Genomic DNA, 21686 nt, shown 5'->3' on the forward strand with positions numbered 1-21686 from the left:
ACCTCAGGGGAAGAGGGTTGTGAGGCCGCCAAGTGGTGGAGCTGGTTGGAAGCAGCCCACTTCTAGAGTGCTCTTGCTTCCCCAGCCCTGCACTGTCTACCCTTGCCCTCCCAATAGATGCTGTTTCTGGAAAACAGAAAGATGAACTGAACCTCACAAATCATATGCAAAAAAAAAAAAATCTTCAGGGGTGCCTGGGTGGCTCAGTCAGTTAAGAGTCCGACTCTTAATTTCTGCTCAGGTGTTGATCTCACGGTTCGTGGGTTCGATCCCTGCATTGGGCTCTGCACTGATGGTGTGAGGCCTGCTTGAGATTCTCTCTTGCTCTCCCTCTCTCTGCCCTTCCCCTGCACATGCTCTCTCTCTCAAAATAAACTTTAAACATTCTTCAGAATGATTAATCCTTTTCTTTTTTAAAATACTAGAAGTATAGTAGTAGAAAATAGGAGAATAAGTCTACACTTAGGGTGGAGAAAGACGTTGTCACCATGACGGAAACCAGAATGGAAAAGTTTGATAAATCTGGCAAGAAAAATTCTAAAACTGTGTATAGCAACAGGCATCATTAACAGGGAAAGCATCCCTACAGTGAATAGGAAAAGTGAGAAAATGTCTCTATTTAAGTGATAGTTTTCTTACAAATCTACCAAAAAAGAAAGAAATAACCCCACAAAACACTGCAAAAAAGTGGACCCTAAACTGACCTACACTTAGGTACTAAATGTGTAAAAAGCTGTTCACACTCAATCTTGTGTGTGTACTACAGTCACCTGCAAGAGTGACAAAGATCACCAGGAATGACGATGTTTGGGGTGTCATAAACACTGCTGCTGGGTGTGCAAACCAGCAAGAAAACCTTCCTAGAATGCAATGTGGCCAACACATCAAAACCTAAAATACACATTTCCTTGGCCTCAGCAATTTCACTTTTAGGAATTTATTCTAAGGAATTGATTGGGCAAACACTCAAAGGTGAATGTATAAATGTAGAGAAGAAATACTTCCCTGTATCATTAGAACACTTCAAACCAGAAAGCATAATTATTAATTCTATCAACATTACACAGAAGTATATTAAAACTATTTTGAAGAATATTTATTTCCTGCTGATCCTCCTTGAACTCAGCTTTCTTGCTTTTTCACAGCTTTATTGAGGTATAATTGACATACAAAAACCTGTATGTATTTAATATATACCATTTGATGAGACTGGACATAATAATATACCCTTGGTCTCAATTTTTTTTTAATAATGTTTGTTTGTTTGTTTAGAGAGAAAGGGGCAGAGGGAGAAAGAGAATCCCAAGCAGGCTCCTTAGTCAGCGTGGAGTCTGACACGGGGTTCGATCCCATGACTGTGAGATCATGACCTGAGCCGATATCAAAAGTTAGAAACTCAGTCAATTGACTGAGCCACCCAGGTGCCTCAGTCCCAATTTTCTTAAAGTCTGTGATAATCCAATGGCTGAGTTCATCAGGAAAACAGAGTCACAGAGAGAGAAATGTGACTTAGCTCTGAATATCTATAAGTAATGGAAAGATAAGATTAGGGTAGCATTATAGGGAAAGCTCATAGGCCAAGACAGTAACTCATTCTTGTACACCCTCACTGGCTTGTGCTGTGAGACTGTATGGTAGTAATAATCCCAGTGGACTTGCAGTTTTTCACCTAAATAGATCACAATTTCTCCTAATTAATGTATGATGATATATTTAGCATACATAACATATTTTCCTTAACTCTTACCAATGGACTTCATTGTCCCTGTAAGTTTTTATTCTTATGAAAAACAAAAGTTATCTTCATGCTTATGGTTTTATTTTTTGTTTTCTTCTTTTTTCTTCTTCTTTTTTTTTTTTTTTTTTTTTTTTGCATTATTTCCCTCGGGCAGTTCTAGAAGTGTGATCACCACATCTAATGGCATAAACATTTTATGGCTCTTTATCAAGATGCTCTGTCAAAAGGGTTGAGTTCCAAGCTGCCAGTCAGGGCTGGGTAAAGCACCTCCCTGCGGCCTTGCCAGCATCCATATCCCCATTACTATTTTATTTCAATAGGTGAAAAATAATACTAGAATTTATCTCCCTCCCACCCCCCCCCAAAAAAAATTTTAGAGCTAAATTTGTGAGTCCGACAAGGTTGTAGGATGCAAGAGAAATCACACAAGAATGAATCACATCTGTCCCATGGTTGGGCACATGTACTAACAATGAGCAGGCAGAAACCAAAAGTAAAAACAGAATACCATTTACAGATGCTCCACAGAAAATGAAATTCCTAAGTATGCCCTTAACAAAACATGCTCAGGATCTGTATTCTGAAAATGATAAAATACTGATGAAAGAAACCAAAGAAGATCCAGATAAACAGAGAGACAGATGTACTATGTTCCTACACAAGAATGTTCAGCTTTGCAGGGATAGCAATTCTACCCAAATTGCTCTATAGGTTGAATGCAATTCCGGGGCACCTGGGTGGCTCAGTCTGTTGAGCGTTCAACTTCAGCTCAGGTCATGATCTCATGATTGGTGAGTTCAAGCCACCTGTTGGGCTCTGTGGTGACAGCTGGGAGCCTGGAGCCTGCTTTGGATTCTGTGTTTCCTCCTCTTTCTATCCCTCCCCTGCTCATGCTCTGTCGCTGTCTCTCTCTCAAACAATAAATACCGCCCCCCCCAAATTGAATGAAATTCCTATTAAATTCCCAGCTAGAGTTTTTATAGACACAGACAAGTGGATTCTAAAATTGACATGGAAATACATAGACCCTAGAGTACCTAGAACAATCTTGACAAAGAAAAGCAAAGCAGAGGTCGGGCTTGCCTGATATTAAGGCTCACCACAGAGCAACAGTCATCAGGAGAGGGTTCTAGTGGCAGAGGGACAGACACACAAATTAATGGAACAGGATAAGAGGGCCCAGAAATAGACCCATGCCATTATGTCCAGCTGGGTTTTGACAAAGGAACAAAAGCAATAAATGATCTGGGACAGTTGGATATGCATAGCCCCAAAAATGACATTGACCTCAACCTCAGCCCATATAGAAATTACCCAGTGGGGGGGGGGCAATCTTTTCTACAGTGAATCCTGCTTGGCCTGCCATCCCATGAGCCTCTGTCAGTACTTCTCCATATATTCCTGCCCACTTCTAGGCCTGGCCCCTCTGCCAGAAGTCAGTGCTGGAAGCAGCCCCGAGCTTCTCAGTCAAGCCCAGTTAACTGTCTGGAGCCTGAGCAGTGAGGAAGGCCTAGCCCGGATGAATTCCTGACTCCTCTGTCCATCACTATCTGCCCTGGACTCCAGGAGCCACCAGGCTGCTCGGCCTTTCCAACCATGTTTTCCTCCAGAACTTGTGTTTTCAGGAGTGATGGGGCTGGGATGGAGAAGGGGGAGCCCCCTCAGCCCAAAGTCTAGAATGCACTGGGGGACTGAGACACACTGTGCCCTGAAGTAGTCTCTAGGAAGGTCACAGGACACCACCTCTTAGACACAGCTTTTGATGACTGCTTGGAGCCACCAGGTAAAGGACAAGGTCACTTCCAAATCCCACAACTGCAGAGACCAGGCTTCCTACAACCCAGAGGCGTCCTCACAGAAGGATGGCCCCTTCATATTTCTCAGATGTTAACTAAGAGTTGGGGTCAAGGGCAGACAGCCCTGGGACTATAATGGGTGTCCTTTCTGAGACCCTTAGTCCTCTCACGAATTAGCTGAGTTCTGTCTTTGAACAAACCTGCCCCCATGAGCCCACCTGGGGACCCAAAGAAGATGGAAACACCCAACCCTCATCCATGTGTCCCTCTGCTACTCAGGCTTGTCTGCTCTCCTGACACCTCAACTACCTCCTCACCTCTGGCTTTGCCTTGCGGCTCCCACCCCACATCTGAGATCGGACCTTCCACATTTTTCCTTCAATGCGTTCCACGACACAACTGGTAGTGTCCTTTCCCCAGTGCCCCCCCTCAAAGCCAGTGGGCCCAGGGGCCCAGGGGCCCAGGCCTGGCCCCTTCCTGAGGGAGGAGCCCAGTGGATGTGAGCTTGGTACAGTTTTTGCTCAGGGAAGTGTCCGTCCCAGACTGAGTCAAGCGCTCCTTCAAACCCATATCCCTCAAGTCGAGGAGAAAGGCGCTGGAGTAGAGGGGGGCAAATCCCGCCACAGAAAGCATGAGGTCCCCCAGCTGTACTGACTTACTACTGCTGCCAGTAAGGGAGGAACTGTGGAGAACTAATATGGTACTAAACAGCAGAAGCTGTAGCAAATTCTATCCCCTTAAAGAATAAGAAATGGTGGGAAGGCAGTTGCAGGAAGGAGGAGAGAAGGAAGTAGGAGGGAAGGAAACATGCTTTGAGAAGTATAAACTTATTTCAAATGATCAAAAGGGTAAGATTACCTTGTGTGCTGAAGCCAGCAGTGGCATCTGGGTCCCCGGGGCTGGGCTCAGTCGCCGGCTGATCTACACTCGTAAGCTACAGCAAGAAACAGGTCATCAGGTAGTTTGAAGGGCACAGCACAACAGACTCCAGAAATCAAGGCTGACTTCAAAGCTCATCTTCTAGAAAGAAGTACTAAGTGACATGTACTTACACGTCTGCCATTCTCCCCTAAATTTATGGAGTCGGGCTGTGAGGATGCCAAGGCCAGAGGGTTGCTGCCAAGGCCAAAGCCTGTTTCTCTTTCTGAAATCAGAGTGCCAAGCAGTCCCCAAGAGCCTACCAGGGCCAGGCACCAGCCACCCTCAGCCCACTCACTTTCCACTTCTAGGGAGCACTCTTTGGGACTGAAAGAGGCCACATAGGATCCTCCAGAGTCACTGCAGGAGGTAGGAGAGCCCCTGGCCTCACTTCTAACCCCTTCCTCCCAACAACTCTTTTCCCTGATTCCACACCAGGAAGAATAAAGCCACAGGGGGACAGTCAAGAGACCTGTAATGCTCTGGGCCAGCACGGCTTGGGCACAGGGTGGGCATTTAGTAGACAGTTTTGGCCTCGGTGAGCTCGCACACTCCCCCATAGCGTGTGCTTGCCCCATTTCCCTCCTGCCTTCTGCAGATGGAATCAAGAGGTTACTCAGAAGGCTTTCCTCCCTGTCCAAGCTTGGGTTCAAGGTCCAGATCCACTCAGGCCATGTGCCGGGTTGAGCGCAGGCCCCGTGGCCCTGGGCATACTGTCCTGTCCTGTCATGTTGAGTGGCTGTGAAGCTTGCATCATGTTGGAAGTTATCATGCTCTTGCATATTTCTTCTCAAATAGATCATTCAGCCCAGAGAGGCCATCGGGAGGACAAGCAGGGGAAGACCAGGCCTCCTTGGCTGGGTGAGGGTAGGGCACATCTGCTCTCTTGCCCTGTCTTCACTTGCCCATCTTCTGCTCGCACACTCGGTTCCCACTGTGACCACATCTGTTCTACCCCTACTGTAGGGCACAATGGTCCCACATGGGCCATGTGTCTGGGTGTCACAAATACCACATACATGTGCCCCTGTGCTATCTCAGAAAATGATTTCTGAATCCTTGTATTATTTCAGAATTGCTTTGGGGACTTGCTTGCAAATAATGAGCTCAGGGGGAGGCCTGGGAAGTTCAGGGGGTCCCCTGCAGCTTGGTCCCATTCCAGCTCAGGTAATTATGTCTCTGCCTCCCTTGTCTCCTGCTACTTCAATCAGACAGCTGATCACCTTCGGCTCTTTCAACCAGGCTGCAGGCCTCTCACCAACACAAAACAGGTGAACCGTGCCCCCGGGGGCGGGGAATGTGCGACAGGGTTTGGGGGGCAAGAACCGCACTTGTGGGGAAGAACCAGAGCTGCCTAAATGTTCCCTTTGATCCCAACTATGTGTGATACTGCATGCACTATTTTCCTTCCTCAGCACAATCCCGTTCTGCTGGGGAGGAATTCGGGGGAGGGAGACTCACACGGCCACCAACACTCACCTTCCTTTTCACTGAAATCACTCTATGCCTACAACCAATGTTGGAAATCTCTGTTGAGAATATTCTGCGAAATCACACAAAAAGGAACAATATCCTCAAGGTGCGTTTCCTTCCATACTCCTCCTGACCCTTAACATTTTTTTTTTTTTAAATTTTGCAGGGATGGGTGGCAACTTGGAGGCCTGATGCCTGAAGAAAAGCTTCTGGTAATAAAGAAATATAAATAAAACAAGAGGAATAAAATGCACCATGGGACAAGGTCAGGAGGAAATTGGATTCATTTCATATTTCATAGAAGCATCACTGGCTTCCCTCTGGCTCCCGGTCAAATCTGGTTTTGAGAGGAGACGGCTCCTGGCAGTGTATCTATCACATCTGGTAAGCAGGGTGTCAAGGGTTTAATTTGAATTTGGCCTTCCCTCATGGCCAACGCCACCTTGCCACACGAAAGCTGTGGAGGAAATAGCTGTGAGGTTCACACAGCATTTTCGATTAAATATAAGGGCGGCGGAAAAGGGTGGAGAAGAAACATACTTGTGGCACAGAATTTAAAGTGAAACTCTAGTTTAGCAATAAAAGTTTATAACACAGCTCTTGCAGGAGAGGGCCACTGAGAGGAGATGCTGTGTGTATGGCCTCACATGGGACACTCAGAGGCTGCATTTATTTGTTCCCAGACACGTTATAGTGACCAGTTGTGATTAAAAAGTCAGTTGGCATTTATGCAAATAAGCCGCATCTCCTCATCTCCCTTTCTTTTGGGAAGCTCTGTGGCTAAGACACACCACGTGAAAACTCTCCCCTATTTCTGGTAGCAAATTCCCCACTCCTGGGTCAGGTCAACCAGCTAGTATCAGAACTATAAAGAGCTGTTCTTTGGGGGCAATTGGCTGTAATCACAGAAAATGTGAATTAAGATTTTAGCCTAGTGTCCCAAGGCAATCTTTGAAGCTACTTTGCTTACAGATTTTTAAATGCAAAAGTGATTTTGTTTGAAAATATAAATACTGACTTTTAGGACTTGTGGTCGGCTGCGCTTCTCCTGTGTCCATTGCCTCAGCATTTCTAGCCTCGTACCTCAGGCTGCCCTCCTACTCACCAGACTGCCACCAAATTCAAATTCCCAAGGTGCTGCTGGATCGTGTCAACTCCAAATATCAAACTCGTCAAAGGCACTGCTATAGTTTGACACGCAGGGTCATGAAATCTGTACCCAAATGATGTCAATGAACCTCCTTCATTACCCTAATCTCCCCAGCCGGGTCCCAGGCTGTCGCAGCACTGTTTGTCTACACTGCACCTTGGAGACCTTTTCCATTGTTCACACGCCAATCCCACTCTACCTTTTTCCCCTGAAGTCCCAGCAAAGTTCATTGGAGGCCGTCCTGTTACCATGCCAGCCTGTGAGTCCCACAAGGAAGGGATTCTGTTCAGTTCATGGCTCTGTGTTCTATAGAATATAGCACAGTTTTCCATGGTCCTTGGAAATGTAAGCTTGTCATCCACAGGAATAGCACACTGGCAAATTCTCAGTAACTTTCTGGCTATAGAAAGAAATGCACTCCTTCTGATCTTGCCCTCAAGGTACGGTCTTAAGCCATGGGAAAGAGAAGGACATTGCAAACAGAGAACAGAACGTGCCTGTGGCCAATCCAGGAGAGTGAATGGATCAGAATGAATGTGCTCAGTCAAGGGAGCTTTTCCTTCCCGCATCAAAAAGTTCTCCCAAAGGAGCGGCCTCCTGCCGCCTGTCCAGAGCCCACACAATGCCTGCTTTGCTCCTCTGTCAGTCTGTCTTCCTCTCTTTATCCAAACGAGTACTGATAGACAGTTTATGTGCTGTTTGTCCATAAGGGGAAGTAATTAACCTCTGCCTTGCCCTGTGACAAAGGATTGTGCCGTAAAGGCGGGGCAGCTCCTTGCTGTCCTCAGGTGGGGGGACTGCCCCAGGGGAGGGGGGCAGCTGGCTGGCACAGCCTTCCCTCTGTGGATGGGAACGAGTTTCACTGGCTTCTAGACTCCTAGAGGTGTCTGTGGAATTGAAAAGTGCTGCCAGACCACAGGGTCAAAGAGAATGGGCCCAGCAAGGCACAGGCTTCCCCTTGAGGGGAGAATTACAGTGGCCCCATAATCACCAGATGCTGCCCCCCTCCCTGAAGAGCCAGCGCAGAGAAAGGCCATTCAGACACGTACTTCTTGCACACATAATGTTTGTGCAGGCACTTGTAAGCTGGTGGGTTCTGAGCCAACGCAATAGGAGACAGGCCTTCCTTTGCCCTTAAGGATTTTCTCACCAAAATCATGTGAAAGAAATCTCCATTTAGAGAATTCTCAATAGTTTTGGAGAACGGTGTCATATTAGAACCAGTATTATCCTCCCCCATACAAACGGTCTCCAACTTTGATGGTTTGACTTAGGATTTTTTGGCTTTACGATGGTACAGAAGTGATACATGCTCAGTTAGAAAGAAATTGTACTTTGAGTTTTGACTTTGGATTTTTTTCCCCCAGGATAGTGATATGCAGTATGGTACTCTCTCATGATGCTGGGCAGAGGTGGGTGGCCACAGCTCCCAGGCAGCCAGCCACTCGACTGGGTAAACAACGGACACCCTCACAAAACCATTCTGCACCCACAAAACCATTCTGTTCTTTGCTTTCAGTACAGTGTTCCATAAATTACACGAGATAGTCAACACTTTATTGTAATATAGGCTTTGTGGGGTGCCTGGTTGGCTCAGTCAGTTAAGCATCCAACTCTTGGTTTTGGCTCAAGTCATGATCTCATGGTTCATGGGTTCAAGCCCCATGTTGGGCTCTGTGCTAACAGTGCATATTCTCTCTCTGGGATTCTCTCTCTCCCTCTCTCTGTGCCCCCTCCTTGCTCTAAATAAATAAATAAATAAATAAATAAATAAATAAATATTTTTTAAAATACAGGCTTTGTATTAGATGCTTTTGCCCCACTGCAGGCTAATGGAAGTGTTGTGAGCACACTTAAGTTGGGCTGGGCTCAGCTACGATGTTCAGTAGGTTAGGGGTATTAAGGATATTTTCAAAGCACATGGGTTTCTTGGATTGAAAATCCCCCTGTAAGTCAAGGAAGACCTGTATTCTATATGCTTCAGAAAAAAGAGTAAATCAGCGATAAAACACTCCTCAGTAGCCTTCTGGTATGCCAGTATGGTGTGCATCGAATGTCACACCCAAATGCAGAGGCCACTTTCCAGCATCCAGGGTCCCTGACAGGCTTGGACATGGGCATTCCACACTCATCATGAGGAGTGTTGTTGGGGGTGGGTGTTCCCTGTCATCAGGATTGAGAAGCAAAGGGCTCTGAGAAGTCCTGCTGCTCTCTACAGGGCAGTGTGCACAGTCACTCACCCTTCTGTGGCATTTTCTCTTCTAGAAATGGGAGTAACCGTTCACAAATGGGAGGACAGATGGGCAGGCCGAAGTTCGGCCCCAGGACGGAGCTCAAATTCTGTGATGGCAACTGGCAGCAGCTGGGGGATGGTGGCAGAGTTCCTCCTTCTCCCCAAGGCAGCCATGGAGAATCACACACCCCTGTGGGCTTGCTGGGGTTTCCAGGCCCATCTGCTGCCCTGCCTGGTGCCCCTGCTGGTTACAGGGTGGAGCAGACCATCTGAGGTTGGCTCAGCATCCCCCTTCCGCCTTCGAGGGACTTCCCTCCCCAACCCCGGCTCAGGTGCTCCCACTGTCTGGACCCTTCCACGTCCCTTTGGTAACATCCTCATGCCCTATGCCCACAGTCTCCTTAACTATCTCCTATCTTCTCTCCTCTTTGCCAAGCATCTCACAAGAGTGATCCACTCCAGTTCCCAAAGCATGTCCCTAGAGGAACACAGCAGCAGGAGCTGGAACTTAGGTAGGAATGCAGATTCTTTTTTTTTTAAGTTTATTGATTTATTTTGAGAGAGGGAGAGAGTGAGAGCAGGGGAGGAGCAGAGAGAGAGAGAGAGAGAGAGAGAGAGAGACAGAGACAGAGACAGAGACGGACAGAGAGAGAGACAGACAGACAGAGAGAGAGACAGAGACAGAGACAGAGAATCCCAACCAGGCTCTGTGTTATCAGCACAGAGCCCAACATGGGGCTTGAGCTCACAACCCTGAGATCCTGACCTGAGCTGAAATCAAGAGTCAGACGCTTAACCGACTGAGCCACCCAGAAACCCCTGGAATGCAAATTCTTGGCAGGTTCCCCTTCCCCAACTATGGACTCAGAAACTCTGGGGTGGGCTCAGCCATCTGTATTTGATTGACAAGCCTGGGATGCCCACTGGAATCCAAAAACCATGGGGACAGACCACTGCTACACCTCCCCACGTCCCATCCCTGCCTCTAGCCAATGCTGGCACCTGCCCCACTGCCCCATTGCAGCTGCTCCTGCCGCAGTCACCAGTAATCTGGATGGTGAGCCAGCGGGGGACCAGTGTCAGCCCTTCACCGTCTCTGGGCAGCACTTGGCCCCTCTCTCCCTTCCTGAACCATGTGTCTGTGAGTCCAGGCCCTCTTTCTACTCTGCAGCCTGTGCTGGGGGAGCCTCTTTCTCTAGCATCCCAAAGTATTGTTATTCCATAGAGCTCTCCCCACTTGGTTCCCTGACTTGGTGACCACCTCTGTGGCTAACTCTGATCTCTCCAAGGCTCCAAGCCATAGACCCTATCATCTCGTGGACACTTGCTTGGATGTCCTGATGGCCCCAGAATCCAACCAGCCTCGCTGAGGTCACCCTCCACCCATGTTGCACTCATTTCAGACTCATCCTGAGTGGCTTTGTGTTTTGAGGATACGCATGCTGCGTGGTCCCTCCTTGTGAGCCTAGCCACCTGCCACCCCACTCAGCCTGAGCCTTCAGCTCACAGAGGCTCCCCGGGTCCCCCAAAAATGGATTGGATGCCCCTTTTCAGCACCCTCCAGCAGTGCACGGGGGCTCCCCTCAGAGTACTTCTGACTCTCTTCACAGGACACAGTTGCCATTGATAACATTGATTTGAATTATTTTTTTTTTTCAACGTTTATTTATTTATTTTTTTGGGGGGGACAGAGAGAGACAGAGCATGAACGGGGGAGGGGCAGAGAGAGAGGGAGACACAGAATTGGAAACAGGCTCCAGGCTCTGAGCCATCAGCCCAGAGCCCGACACGGGGCTCGAACTCACGGACCGCGAGATCGTGACCTGGCTGAAGTCGGGCTGAAGTCGGCTTAACCGACTGCGCCACCCAGGCGCCCCTGATTTGAATAATTTTTATCATCAAGAAGAAAAGAAATCATTTCGGAAAGGTAGAATTCTCCACTCAGATTTTTAAAAAATTCAAGAGGATTTCAATCATTGTAAGTTTAGAAATGAGATTTCAGTCACACTTTGCCCCCTCACTAATGAATCCCCTCCCCTCCACCTCTGCACCCGGACCTCAGGCGGTTCCTACACATCTGTGGACAGAAAAAAAGGCCAAGAGTCCTTGGCCGAGTCCCTGTTTGCTGTCTGCAGCCTGGTGAGCTGGGCTAGGACATTTCAGGGCGAGAGTAGGCAGAGATGGGAGACTCAGAGGCTCAGCTGGCCAGGCTGTCACCTCTGCAAGGGTGGGCTGGGGATGGGCTGAGCAGACCCGCGCAAGTGACCCTCGTGGAGAATCCTTCTTGCAAAAACCGTGTAGCCAAGGTCCCGCTGGGCACAGAGGTGGATAGGTCTTACCTTCCCTTTCTGTCCCACAACACCCAGCCTGCAGAATGTGGTCTCCCCTGTGGGTGCAATTATCTCCGGAAGCTTGTGGAGGCTGAGTCTGAACACCCATTTTAGGTTTGCACCCCCAGAGGTCCCTGAGGGTCAGAAGCTCCCCAGGGGGTGGCCCAGAGGAGAACAGGCACTGCCTCCTGGCCTTCTCACCATGTGGGCTCCAGATCTCAAAGGGGCTGTGAGGACACAGAAGGTCTGGGCCAGGTCTGAGGCTGGCACCACTTCCTGGCAGGTGACTTGGGATGCCAGGGGAGAAGCCCAAAGGTGTGTGCATCTGGACGGGCCCAGGACTGTGTCTTGGTGCCCTGTGGTTGCTCCTGGTCATGGTTTTGCCCACTCTCCTCTGCCTGGGGCTCGGGGCCCAGAACAGGCTGCAGCCCCCATTCTTGGCAGGATTTCTCAGCTCCCCTGCATGTGCCCATTCTCTGCTGGACTGCTGTGCTCCCCATGTGCACCCCTCAACCTGTGGCCTCCCCACAGCCTGTCCCACACGCGGGTGCTGTGTGACCTTCTGAGTGTTCACATCTCTCCTCCCTGGCTAGGGGCCTTGGATATTCAGGAGCGACACATGTGATGATAACCATGATGAGGATGATGCCATTGAAAAGGGCAACTGGCTTCTGCGAATCAGAGCCCACTCTATGTCAAACACTGTGCTGGGTCCATTACAAACATCCCGTTCCACCCCATGTGCTTGGTACTGTTATGATCCCCATTTTACAGATGAAGAAACTGAGGCTCCACCAACACATCCCCAGTGTGTGCCTGTTGTGGGTCAGACACCGGGAGGTTGTGGGAACACCTGGCTTGCCCAGTTCAGAGAAAGCCAGCTACTCCTACCTGCGGCTCTGGCACTTCCCTGGCCTGTAGCTGCCAGGCCTCAGACAGGACCAGGGATCCAGCACTGCTTTCTCACCTCCCAGGAGACAGCGACAGAGGCATGCAGCTGGAACAGGCCAGAGTCCCCTGGGTTCTCGGTTCACAGCCTGAGCTCTGTCCCTGCTCATGCGTTTGAATCTGTACCAGCTCCTTCAGCACTGTGTCCCCAGACACACTAGCTCGCATGCATCTGACAAGAGCCCAGGGGGCAATACATAAATATTGGGGTGGCATCTCCAGGCCTGGGGTGGGGCCTCTGCAGTTTCTACTCCCTGAGGCTGCTGCCTGCTCTTCATGAGTGTTGATAAGACCACAGGTTTGTTCTAAGGCTTAGAGAGAAATACAAATGCAAGAAGCAGGGGCACCTGGGTGGCTCGGTCAGTTGAGTGTCCGACCTCGGCTTGTGGTTCATGAGTTTGAGTCCCACATCGGGCCCACTGCTGTCAGTGCCTGAACCCGCTTCAGATCCTCTATCCCCCTCTCTCTGCCCCTCCTCGACTTGTGCCCTCTTAAAAATAAATAGAACATTAGAAAACCAAATGCAAGGAGCAGGCCTTAGTACAGGAAACTGGCTTGTCTGGGGCCTGGGCCTCACCTGGCTGGTGGCAGTCGGGCCCACCACGGCCTCGTAGGGTGGGGGGAGCTCGGCGGGGTACAGCAGGCCAGGGCTGTTGATGGCAACATCATACAAAGTGCTGAATGGAGAGGGAGCAAAGTCCAAGTGGAGGCCCCTGAAAAGACAGAACCATTGCACTGTCACTCCTGGGGGAAGGAGCCTGGATGGCTGACATTTCTCTCAAGGCAATCAGCACGTCACTTGTCAGGGTTTCCCCTGGTCAATTACTCATCGTGCTTGTGAAATAAAAGTCTAATTTGCTAGGCAGTTTTAACTCTTGTGTTTTCTTTCTTTTTTTTTTTTTTTTTTCTGGAAAGATATCGACATTTTCAATAAACTCTATGGCCCTGTCCATTAAAATGAAAATAATCACAGAGCCGATTAAATCTTTAATTACATTTTACATGTTATGTTAATGGCCACTACTCAATAGCAGTTTTGCGTTTCATGAGAACATAATAGAGCCGCTCACGTCGGGCTAGGTTCTCTTTTGTTGCACGGCAGCGATACCCAGTAGACATGTTCTATCTAAGCCAGGGTTTGAGCTCTTTCCCTGCTCGCGCTCTGCCCTCTAATCAAACATGCTTTCGTATGGTTGCTCTCCTTGGCTCAACTGCCCCACTGAAAATGAGCATGGCTCCTGCCAGTCCCACCTCCCAGACTGCCTCCTATCTTCCTGGTGTCAATACAAGTCACCACCACCATCTCCGGAAAGACCCACCTGTGGGCCTCGGCTGTGGGAGTACAGGTGTACTCTGGAGGGTAATAAGGTGGAGGTGGGAGAGGGGGGATGAACTCATCGAAGTCCAGGGTCTGGTGGAGAACGGTGCCATGGGGGGTCACGCAGGCAGGGCTGGCGGAATGCGCCCTTTGTGGAAGGAACTGGAAAACAGAGAGATTCACAGTTATTTGGGACATCTTGTGTGGCTTGTGTCTAATTAATCTAATTACACATAAGCTTTAATGATCCGTTTGGAACTTATGTAATTTAAACCGTCGGGCTGTGACGGCGAAACACACACTTTAAAATGATGGCTCCGTGAGGAACGCCTCGCCTCCAAAGCTTCATTAGGCTTTGTTTCTTACACTGCTATGCAGAATGCCTCTGTTCTAAGGAAAAACACAGTCTGGGAAGTCTTTTTTTTTTTTTTTAACGTTTATTTATTTTTGAGAGAGAGAGAGAGAGGGAAAGAGAATGTGAGCAGGGGAGGGGCAGAAAGAGAGGGAGACACAGAATCCGAAGCAGTCTCTAGGCTCTGAGTTGTCAGCACAAAGCCCAATGCAGGGCTGGAACCCAGGAACCTCAAGACTATGACCTCAGCTGAAGTCAGATGCTCAACCAACTGAGCCACCTAGATGCCCCCAGGGAAGCCTTTTTGTTTTGTTTTGTTTTTTGTTTTTCTCTTACATATGTTTGTTTATTTATTTTAAGAGAGAGGAAGAGAGAGAATCCCAAGCAGGCTCTGTGTTTTCAGTGCAGAGACTGACACGGGGCTCAAACCTACACACTGAGATTATGGCCTGAGCTAAAATTAAGAATCAGACACTTAACTGACTGAGCCACCCTGGCACCTCCAATCTAGGAAGTCTTTAATTCTATCCCCACCACTAACTCTTTCTCTTCAGATTATACTAACTAAAACCTGTAGTCAAAAATGGTGCCTAAGGTCCACGATTTAAGACAGTACTTCCTGAAGTTCATTCATGAGAAAACACCAAACTCTCAAGATGTTCTTCTCCACCCCCTCCCAAATTCCTGCAGCAAAAAAAAAAAAAAAAAAAGTACTGGGAAATGCCACATATTGTACTCCCTTCTTGGAGCCCTATAATGTATATTACAGTGTTAAAGGCCCTGAGAAGGTCTGCACCAGTGCGCCCCCCCCCCCACTTTTAAAGTTTATTTATTTATTTTGAGAGAGACAGAGACAGTGCAAGTGCAGGGAGGGCCAGAAAAAGAGGGAGAGAGAGAGAATCCCAAGCATGCTCTGTGCCATCAGTGCAGAGCCTGACATGGGGCTTGAACTCATGAAACTGTGAGATCATGACCTGAGCCAAAACCAAGAGTTGGACACTTAACTGACTGAGCCACACAGGCACCCCCAAATCATTAGTGGAACATTTCTCAAATATTTCATTATGGATCCCTTTGGACACAGAGTATCGATGAGTGTTTTGCAGTCCTAGGGAATTCATAAACTTTGTAAAAACACTGCTTTGAGGGAAAATAATCCTTGATGAGCTCCAGAACATTCTGTGAGGCAACCTTAAAACTGAGATGCTGCTTGAGCAAACTGAGGTAAAATCTCTTAAGCAAAAAGAACTCTGCCTCTGCCTAGCTTTCCATTTATTCCCCTGGGAAGCAATGGCCAATAACTTCCCACCCTCTGGCCACTGCTCCCAAGAGGTTACCTGTGGCATGGAGATGCCTGGGCCATTGCTGCAGTGCCAGTCAACACCTCACTGTGAGCTCCTGTAGGGCCAACAAGACTCTGTGTTATGTGAATGCTAGGCTCTGGGACCTCCCACTGCATGGGGGGTGAGGGACACGTGAGACAGTCAAGTGTACACGGCCAAGCAAGGACAGTTCCACTAGTCAGTGTGCTCTCCAAGCACTGTGTGGAGACCTGGAGTCTACAAAGGGTTAATGAAGATGACATTTGAATGGGTCTGCAGATTGGTAGGATGTCAACAGGTGGGCCTGCAAGAAGGTAACAGGTGAGCTAGTGAAAGATGTGTTTAAGAAAAGCAAATTTATGTAAGGCTCTAGAAATTAATTCTTAATTCTTGGGGCACTGGGGAGCCAGTGATGGTGCTAGAGCTAGGGAGCAGTGCTATTAAAGCTGTGTGGTAGGAAGTGCCTTCTGGCAGCCGTGGGTAGGGTGGTCTGGACTTGAAAAAAAGGCTGGGATGATAGGACATTTTTGCCCAAGTGTGAGTCAGGTCACAATTTTGAATATGGTCAAATTCCATGAAACTAGCCTGTTCCAGACTAACAGAGAAAGAATAGTGACCATGTCTACACATGCAACATCACAGACTGAAATTGTCTCGTGTGGGTTTTCTTAACACACAGAGCACGTTCCTTGCCTTTCCAAGGGGTCTGAACCGTGGCTTTAATTGTCTGAAATAGAGATGAGTCATTGGCTATGAGCAGGTCGAATGTGTGTCTGTCATCCTCCACCTTGGACAGCTGTCAGCCCCGATGCTTATAGCACAAAGCTGAGCAGTTAGGATAAGGCCAAATGTCCTTGAGGTCTAATTGAGACATACTCTGATTTGGTGTGTATCAGAAATTAGAAAAATCAATAAAACAATGAAGCAGGAAATGCAAAAGCCAAAATGCTTTCCTGCTGAAGGTACAATCCCCCCAGGAATGAGGACAAGGAGCATTTTCAGTGAGAGGCAAGGCACCCCAGATGACCCTATTAGGAGGTTTAAATGCTGCCATACACCCGAGGCTTTTTAAAGGTTAAACAACAGGTTTAACCACTTCTGCTCTAAACTCTACGTTGCCTTTCTAGTAGTGTGTTGGCTCCACCTTTATGGAACCAACTCAGACTGAGTCCATTGCAAACTGAGCTTGTTCCCCTAGGTTTCTCAGCCTCCCCAAGGGGAGGCTGCAAGTGACACTTGACATATTCCCCCTGCCCCAACCAGTATCGGTTTAATGAGGCAGGGCTGTCTCCAAGGCCAAGGTCACCTGCTCTGGACTCTGCTCTGAGATGCTGGGGCTAGACCTCTGCAAACCACATTTCCCAGACTCCCTTGCCAGCTGGCTAACTGTTGGGTTCTGCCAACAGGGGGTGCTAGAGGGGGGGGGGAGTCTGGAAGAAGGGAACTACATTATCCTGCTCCTTCCCCACTCCTACCCTTGTGTTCCTCTAGCCCAAGGGGTTCACACACCTGATGGGAGTTTCATTATTGCCCAGCCTTCATCATCCACAAAAGAGGAGTGTGTATTTTAGACCCTGTTGGAGGGAAGTCTCTTCTCATACGTCTGCCCTGGAGAGGGAATCCCAACTTAGGCATGGGCTGTCCTTACACGTGCCTGGGAACAAGGGTGGAGGGCTGGGCTTCCCGAGGCCCACTTAGCAGAGACCCTAAAATTTGGCTCCGTGAGAACAGCGCATAGTCTGTTGTCTGAGATGAAGGGTGAAGAGGTCGGCAGGCCTCAGGTGATCCTGCTTGACCACTGAGGGCCCACAAGACTATAAGCATATTACTGACCCCTTTGAGTTTCGGTCTCCTTTCCTCACCCCAACTGGCCTGACAGGGTCACACTGGGAAACACCATTTCTAGGTCACAGACCCAGACGGTAGTGTTGTGGGGCTTAAACAAGACCACATCACAAATATTAGCTCTTCAGTCCCTATGCCTCTATCTCTGGCCACGGGGGAAGGGGGAGAAGTAAGGAATGGAGGGCAGGACAGGCCTGCAGGGGTCTGGAGACAAGGGGCTGGAATTTCCACAAACTCCTCTGAGTTCTGAGCAGACTCGTCTCCTCCAGGCCCCAGGACAAGCCTGCCAGCCTCCTTTTACACCCTCCCCAGGCTCCTGACCAGCAGCTGCCTCTCTAGTTTGCTGGGAACAGCACACTTTCCCAGTTTCCCTGACACATTCTGGCTCCTGAATGGGTCACACACACCTTTGAGACTTCCCTCAGGGGCTAAGAAATACAGAGGAATAGGCCTCTTCCTCTACCCTTCCTGAGACTTGGTACAAATACTCTAGTATTACTATGGTAGAAGTTTTCTTAATCCACCTCTCCCGGCCAACCGATCTGATGAGCTGGGGTTTCCCTCCATGCTCCAGACCCTGGAGTGACGCCTGCCCGAGGCACCTTGCTGCTCTCCAGTCCTGCCACCATGCCAGGTGTACCATGTGTGTTTCCTGCCTACCCAGGACACAAGGGCGCATTCCCGAACAGCTAAAGGCCAGTTTTAGTTACTACTGTAATTCATAATGAAATATGAATGCAGGCAGGAAAACATGCTCATTCTACGAGAACCAAGTTGAACGCTTTGGAAAGACTTGACAAAGGAGAGCAGCTGAGCAGAAACCACTGCCAAAGTGGGAACTGGCAAGGCAGCTAGCTGTAAGGGAGGGAGAGGAGTCAGAAGATATTCAGGGGAGTTCGTGCATCTCATTTTGCCTGGCTCATGCCAATTTCAAGGATCTGGAAATTACAGATAGTGATATTTTTATGAAGTTTATACAGGATATGCAACTTGGGAGCACCTGGGCAGCTCACTTGGTTGAGTGTCCTACTTCAGCTCAGGTCATGATCTTGCAGTTCATGAGTTTGAGGCCCACATCAGGCTTGCTGCTGTCAGCCTGTCAACATAGAGCCCGCTTTGGATCCTCTGTCCCCCTCTCTCTGCCCCTTCCCCACTCACGTTCTCTCAAAGATAAATCAATATTAAGAAAAAAAAAAAAAAGAAGTGCAACTCAGTACAGCAATGTGTAGACCCATAATTGAACAGAAGATCTTGGCCCCAAATCAAAACCCTGATGGATAAATGCTCATCTGCATATTTAAAGTAAAAATAAAATGTTTGTAGCTTGTATCACTTTTAGGATTGTCTGCTGTAACTAGATTTTAAGATTAGTCAGACACCCTTTGGTCCTAGTCCCCTAGTCCTACATAAGTAGCACCTACTACCTAGAGACGTTTCTGGTAAACCCAAACCTCAAGGAAGGCCACTGTGGGTCCAAAGAGGGCCAGCCTCCGTGGGGTGCTGAACCGGCAGTGGAGTAATCCAGAGAGGTGAAGATACTGGTGAACTTGAGTGATTCTGGGGCTTCCAGGAGGTGGTGTCCCAACCGTCCCTGGCTGCGACACCCCTTGCTAGCTCTGTGGGCAACGATGCTCTGTCTGCACTTTCTGGAGGTGTTCTGCTTTACAGGGCACATGACTAGTGTTGAGAACATAAATGACAATAATAAAAGATGAAGTTCACAGGCAAGTTCCTAATGGAGATGCGTGCAATAGCAGATGATGTCTCTTGGGCTAAAGTGGCTGGCAATAAAGTACGTGGGGAGGAAAAGAGCTGAATGGAAAAATGAGATTATGCTCAAGAAATAAAACTAAAAATGTGAGATTAGAGACACTTTGGAGGTAAAAGCTTTCTCCATAAAACCATATCTATAAACTGAATTTTATATTCAGATCGCCTTTTGCTACTAGTTCCAAACATATTAGAGTACTTCAGCTTTCTAAATCCTGACGCTAGGCATCTCATGTATACATGCATTCATTATATGAGTTCCCCAAATGGTTATTTATCCCAAAATGCTGATCCCCAGAAATAAGAAAGGAACTGCGGGTTCCTTCCATGCCAGGCTAAGGCTCTTGCTGTGAGTCTCAGTCTGTTGTCTAGAGCACCCCGTGGTCTTCTTTGTTGTGTAAACTACACCTACGAGAATTAACTCACTTCCCATTTTTGTGCTTTTGGAGCAGGGCTGGAGCTTAAAGGTACTTGTGAAACAATGTGTGTGCAGATGCCTCCTAGATTTTTAAAATTCTGTATCTCAACCTCTTATAATTATCTCACCCACACCAAAAATTGAGAGCAGTATATCCAGGGACCCCTTTTTTTTTCTGAATCTTCCCAAAGAACTCCATCCTTTTTTGTAAAATAAACAATTCTCTTTTTTGCACTCATATTTCATCGGCTTATATAGCACTAGGACATGCACTTAATCCAAATACCACTGACATAGACTGGTTTGGGGACAGATACAACTGTCCTTTGGAAAGCTTGTGACCCAACTACTGGGAGCAGAGGAGGCACATGGGTGAACCACAGAGGCTGCTGGTGAACAAATGTGTTGCGGGGAGCAGGCAGTGCATCATCGGTGGGATGGAGACCATGGCTACCCGGCCAGTGGGGTCAGCACAGGTGGGCTAAGGGAGCTATGACTATATGTGCTTACTGAAGCACCATCTGCACAGGCATAAACAAAACCACAACGCAGAGTACTAACCACTATATGATCACAGTGACATAAACAAAACCAAAATCAAAAATAAGAAAGGGGTGCCATGGAGCACCTGGGTGGCTCAGTTGGTTAAGTGTCCAACTTCAGCTCCTGTCATGATCTCACAGTTCGTGAGTTTGAGCCCTGCATTGGACTCTGTGCTGACAGCTCAGAGCCTGTAGCCTGCTTCGGATTCTGTGTCTTCCTCTCTCTGCCCCTCCTCCGCTTGTGCTCTGTCCCTCTCTTTTTCCCTCTCAAAAATAAATAAACATTAATAAAAAATTTTTTTTGAAAAGAAAAGGGCGCTTGGGTGGCTCACTCAGTTAAGCATCTGACTTAGGCTCAGTTCATGATCTCGTAGTTCTATCCCCACTTTGGGTGAGCATGAGCCCTGCTTCTCTCTCTCCCTCTCTCTCTTTTTCCCTCTCTCTGCCCCTTGCTCACTCATGCCCTCTCTCAAAAAAAGAAAGAAAGAACTCAAGCATTCATGGATCGAATAGATAAATAGCCAACTGACTGACGCTACATCCATATTATGGATCAATGTAGACAGGAATACATTTCTGTGTAGATTAACCTACAGGGATGTCCATGAGAGTTTCAGCTATTAAAATCACACTGCAGAGTGATAATGAATGGTACGATCCTATTTGGCTAAAAGGAAGAAATAATGGAAGGAAGAAGAGAGGGAAGGATGGAGGGAAGAAGGGAAGGAGGAACAAGGAAAATAGATTATATATATGTTAATATAAACACTAAGAAGTCAATAAAGAAATGGAAGGATTTAATGCAAAGTTTCCTCAAGAGAATAAGATGGGAGAAGGTAGATTATTAACTATGCCTTTATCTATCTCTATGTTTTACTTGTTTCAGTGATCATACATTACTTCTTTAATTAAACAGTCTAATGAAATGAAGTAAGAAAATTAAAGTCAATTGCAATGGAGTAGAGCTGGAGAAAAAGGAGAAGACTTTTCTAAAAAAGTAAAAAGAGCCTGAGGCATTTTCATGAATAAATAGTACCAGGTTCCATCCTGCAGGGCGTACCCATGAGCCCCTGGGCTTCCCACTTCTCCTTTCTCACGGGTGCAGCCTGTGTGGCCAGCTTCACCCAGCTTCTGATCCATGTGGTAAAAGCCCACCTCCTTCACATGGCCACCAGGGTTTTTCAAAGTCACACACATGCATTATGTGATTCCTCTGTCAGCGGACCCAAGAGGAAGCAGAACATGAACAGTCTCACATAGAGCAGAGGAAACTGGGACCAATAGGCAGGGATGTGCCCAAGATCATGCACTGGTTCCACAATGCACCATGGTCATATACCACCTGTTCCCCTTGAGCCTTGTCTGGTCCCATAGCCCATAGACACAAAGGGAAAAGGACTCACCTGCAGGAATTTAACTGATTTCTACTTCTAAGCCAGGGGTAAGAAGCAAACTTACCCGCAAACACTCAGCTGTGAAACAACCAGAGGTTGTGATGGTGGCTGTGTTAATTGTAAAAACACCTTATTTCCC

General features: G+C 48.0%; 1 protein-coding gene across 5 annotated transcripts in view; it reads right to left on the reverse strand.

Annotated features, from left to right (window-relative positions):
* Positions 1-21686, reverse strand: part of ENTREP2 (endosomal transmembrane epsin interactor 2) — a 475240-nt gene that overhangs the window by 7730 nt on the left and 445824 nt on the right. For all 5 annotated transcript variants that reach the window (XM_086711379.1, XM_086711378.1, XM_086711377.1 and 2 more), the window contains 3 exons: positions 13906-14066; positions 13164-13299; positions 4393-4468 (listed from right to left, as the gene is read on the reverse strand). In XM_086711379.1, the coding sequence (XP_086567505.1) occupies positions 4393-4468; positions 13164-13299; positions 13906-14066 (373 nt within the window). The remainder of the gene's footprint in view (positions 1-4392; positions 4469-13163; positions 13300-13905; positions 14067-21686) is intronic.

This window comes from Puma concolor, chromosome B3, assembly GCF_028749965.1.
Source record: "Puma concolor isolate L17-30 chromosome B3, mPumCon1.1.hap2, whole genome shotgun sequence".
NCBI lineage: Eukaryota > Metazoa > Chordata > Mammalia > Carnivora > Felidae > Puma > Puma concolor.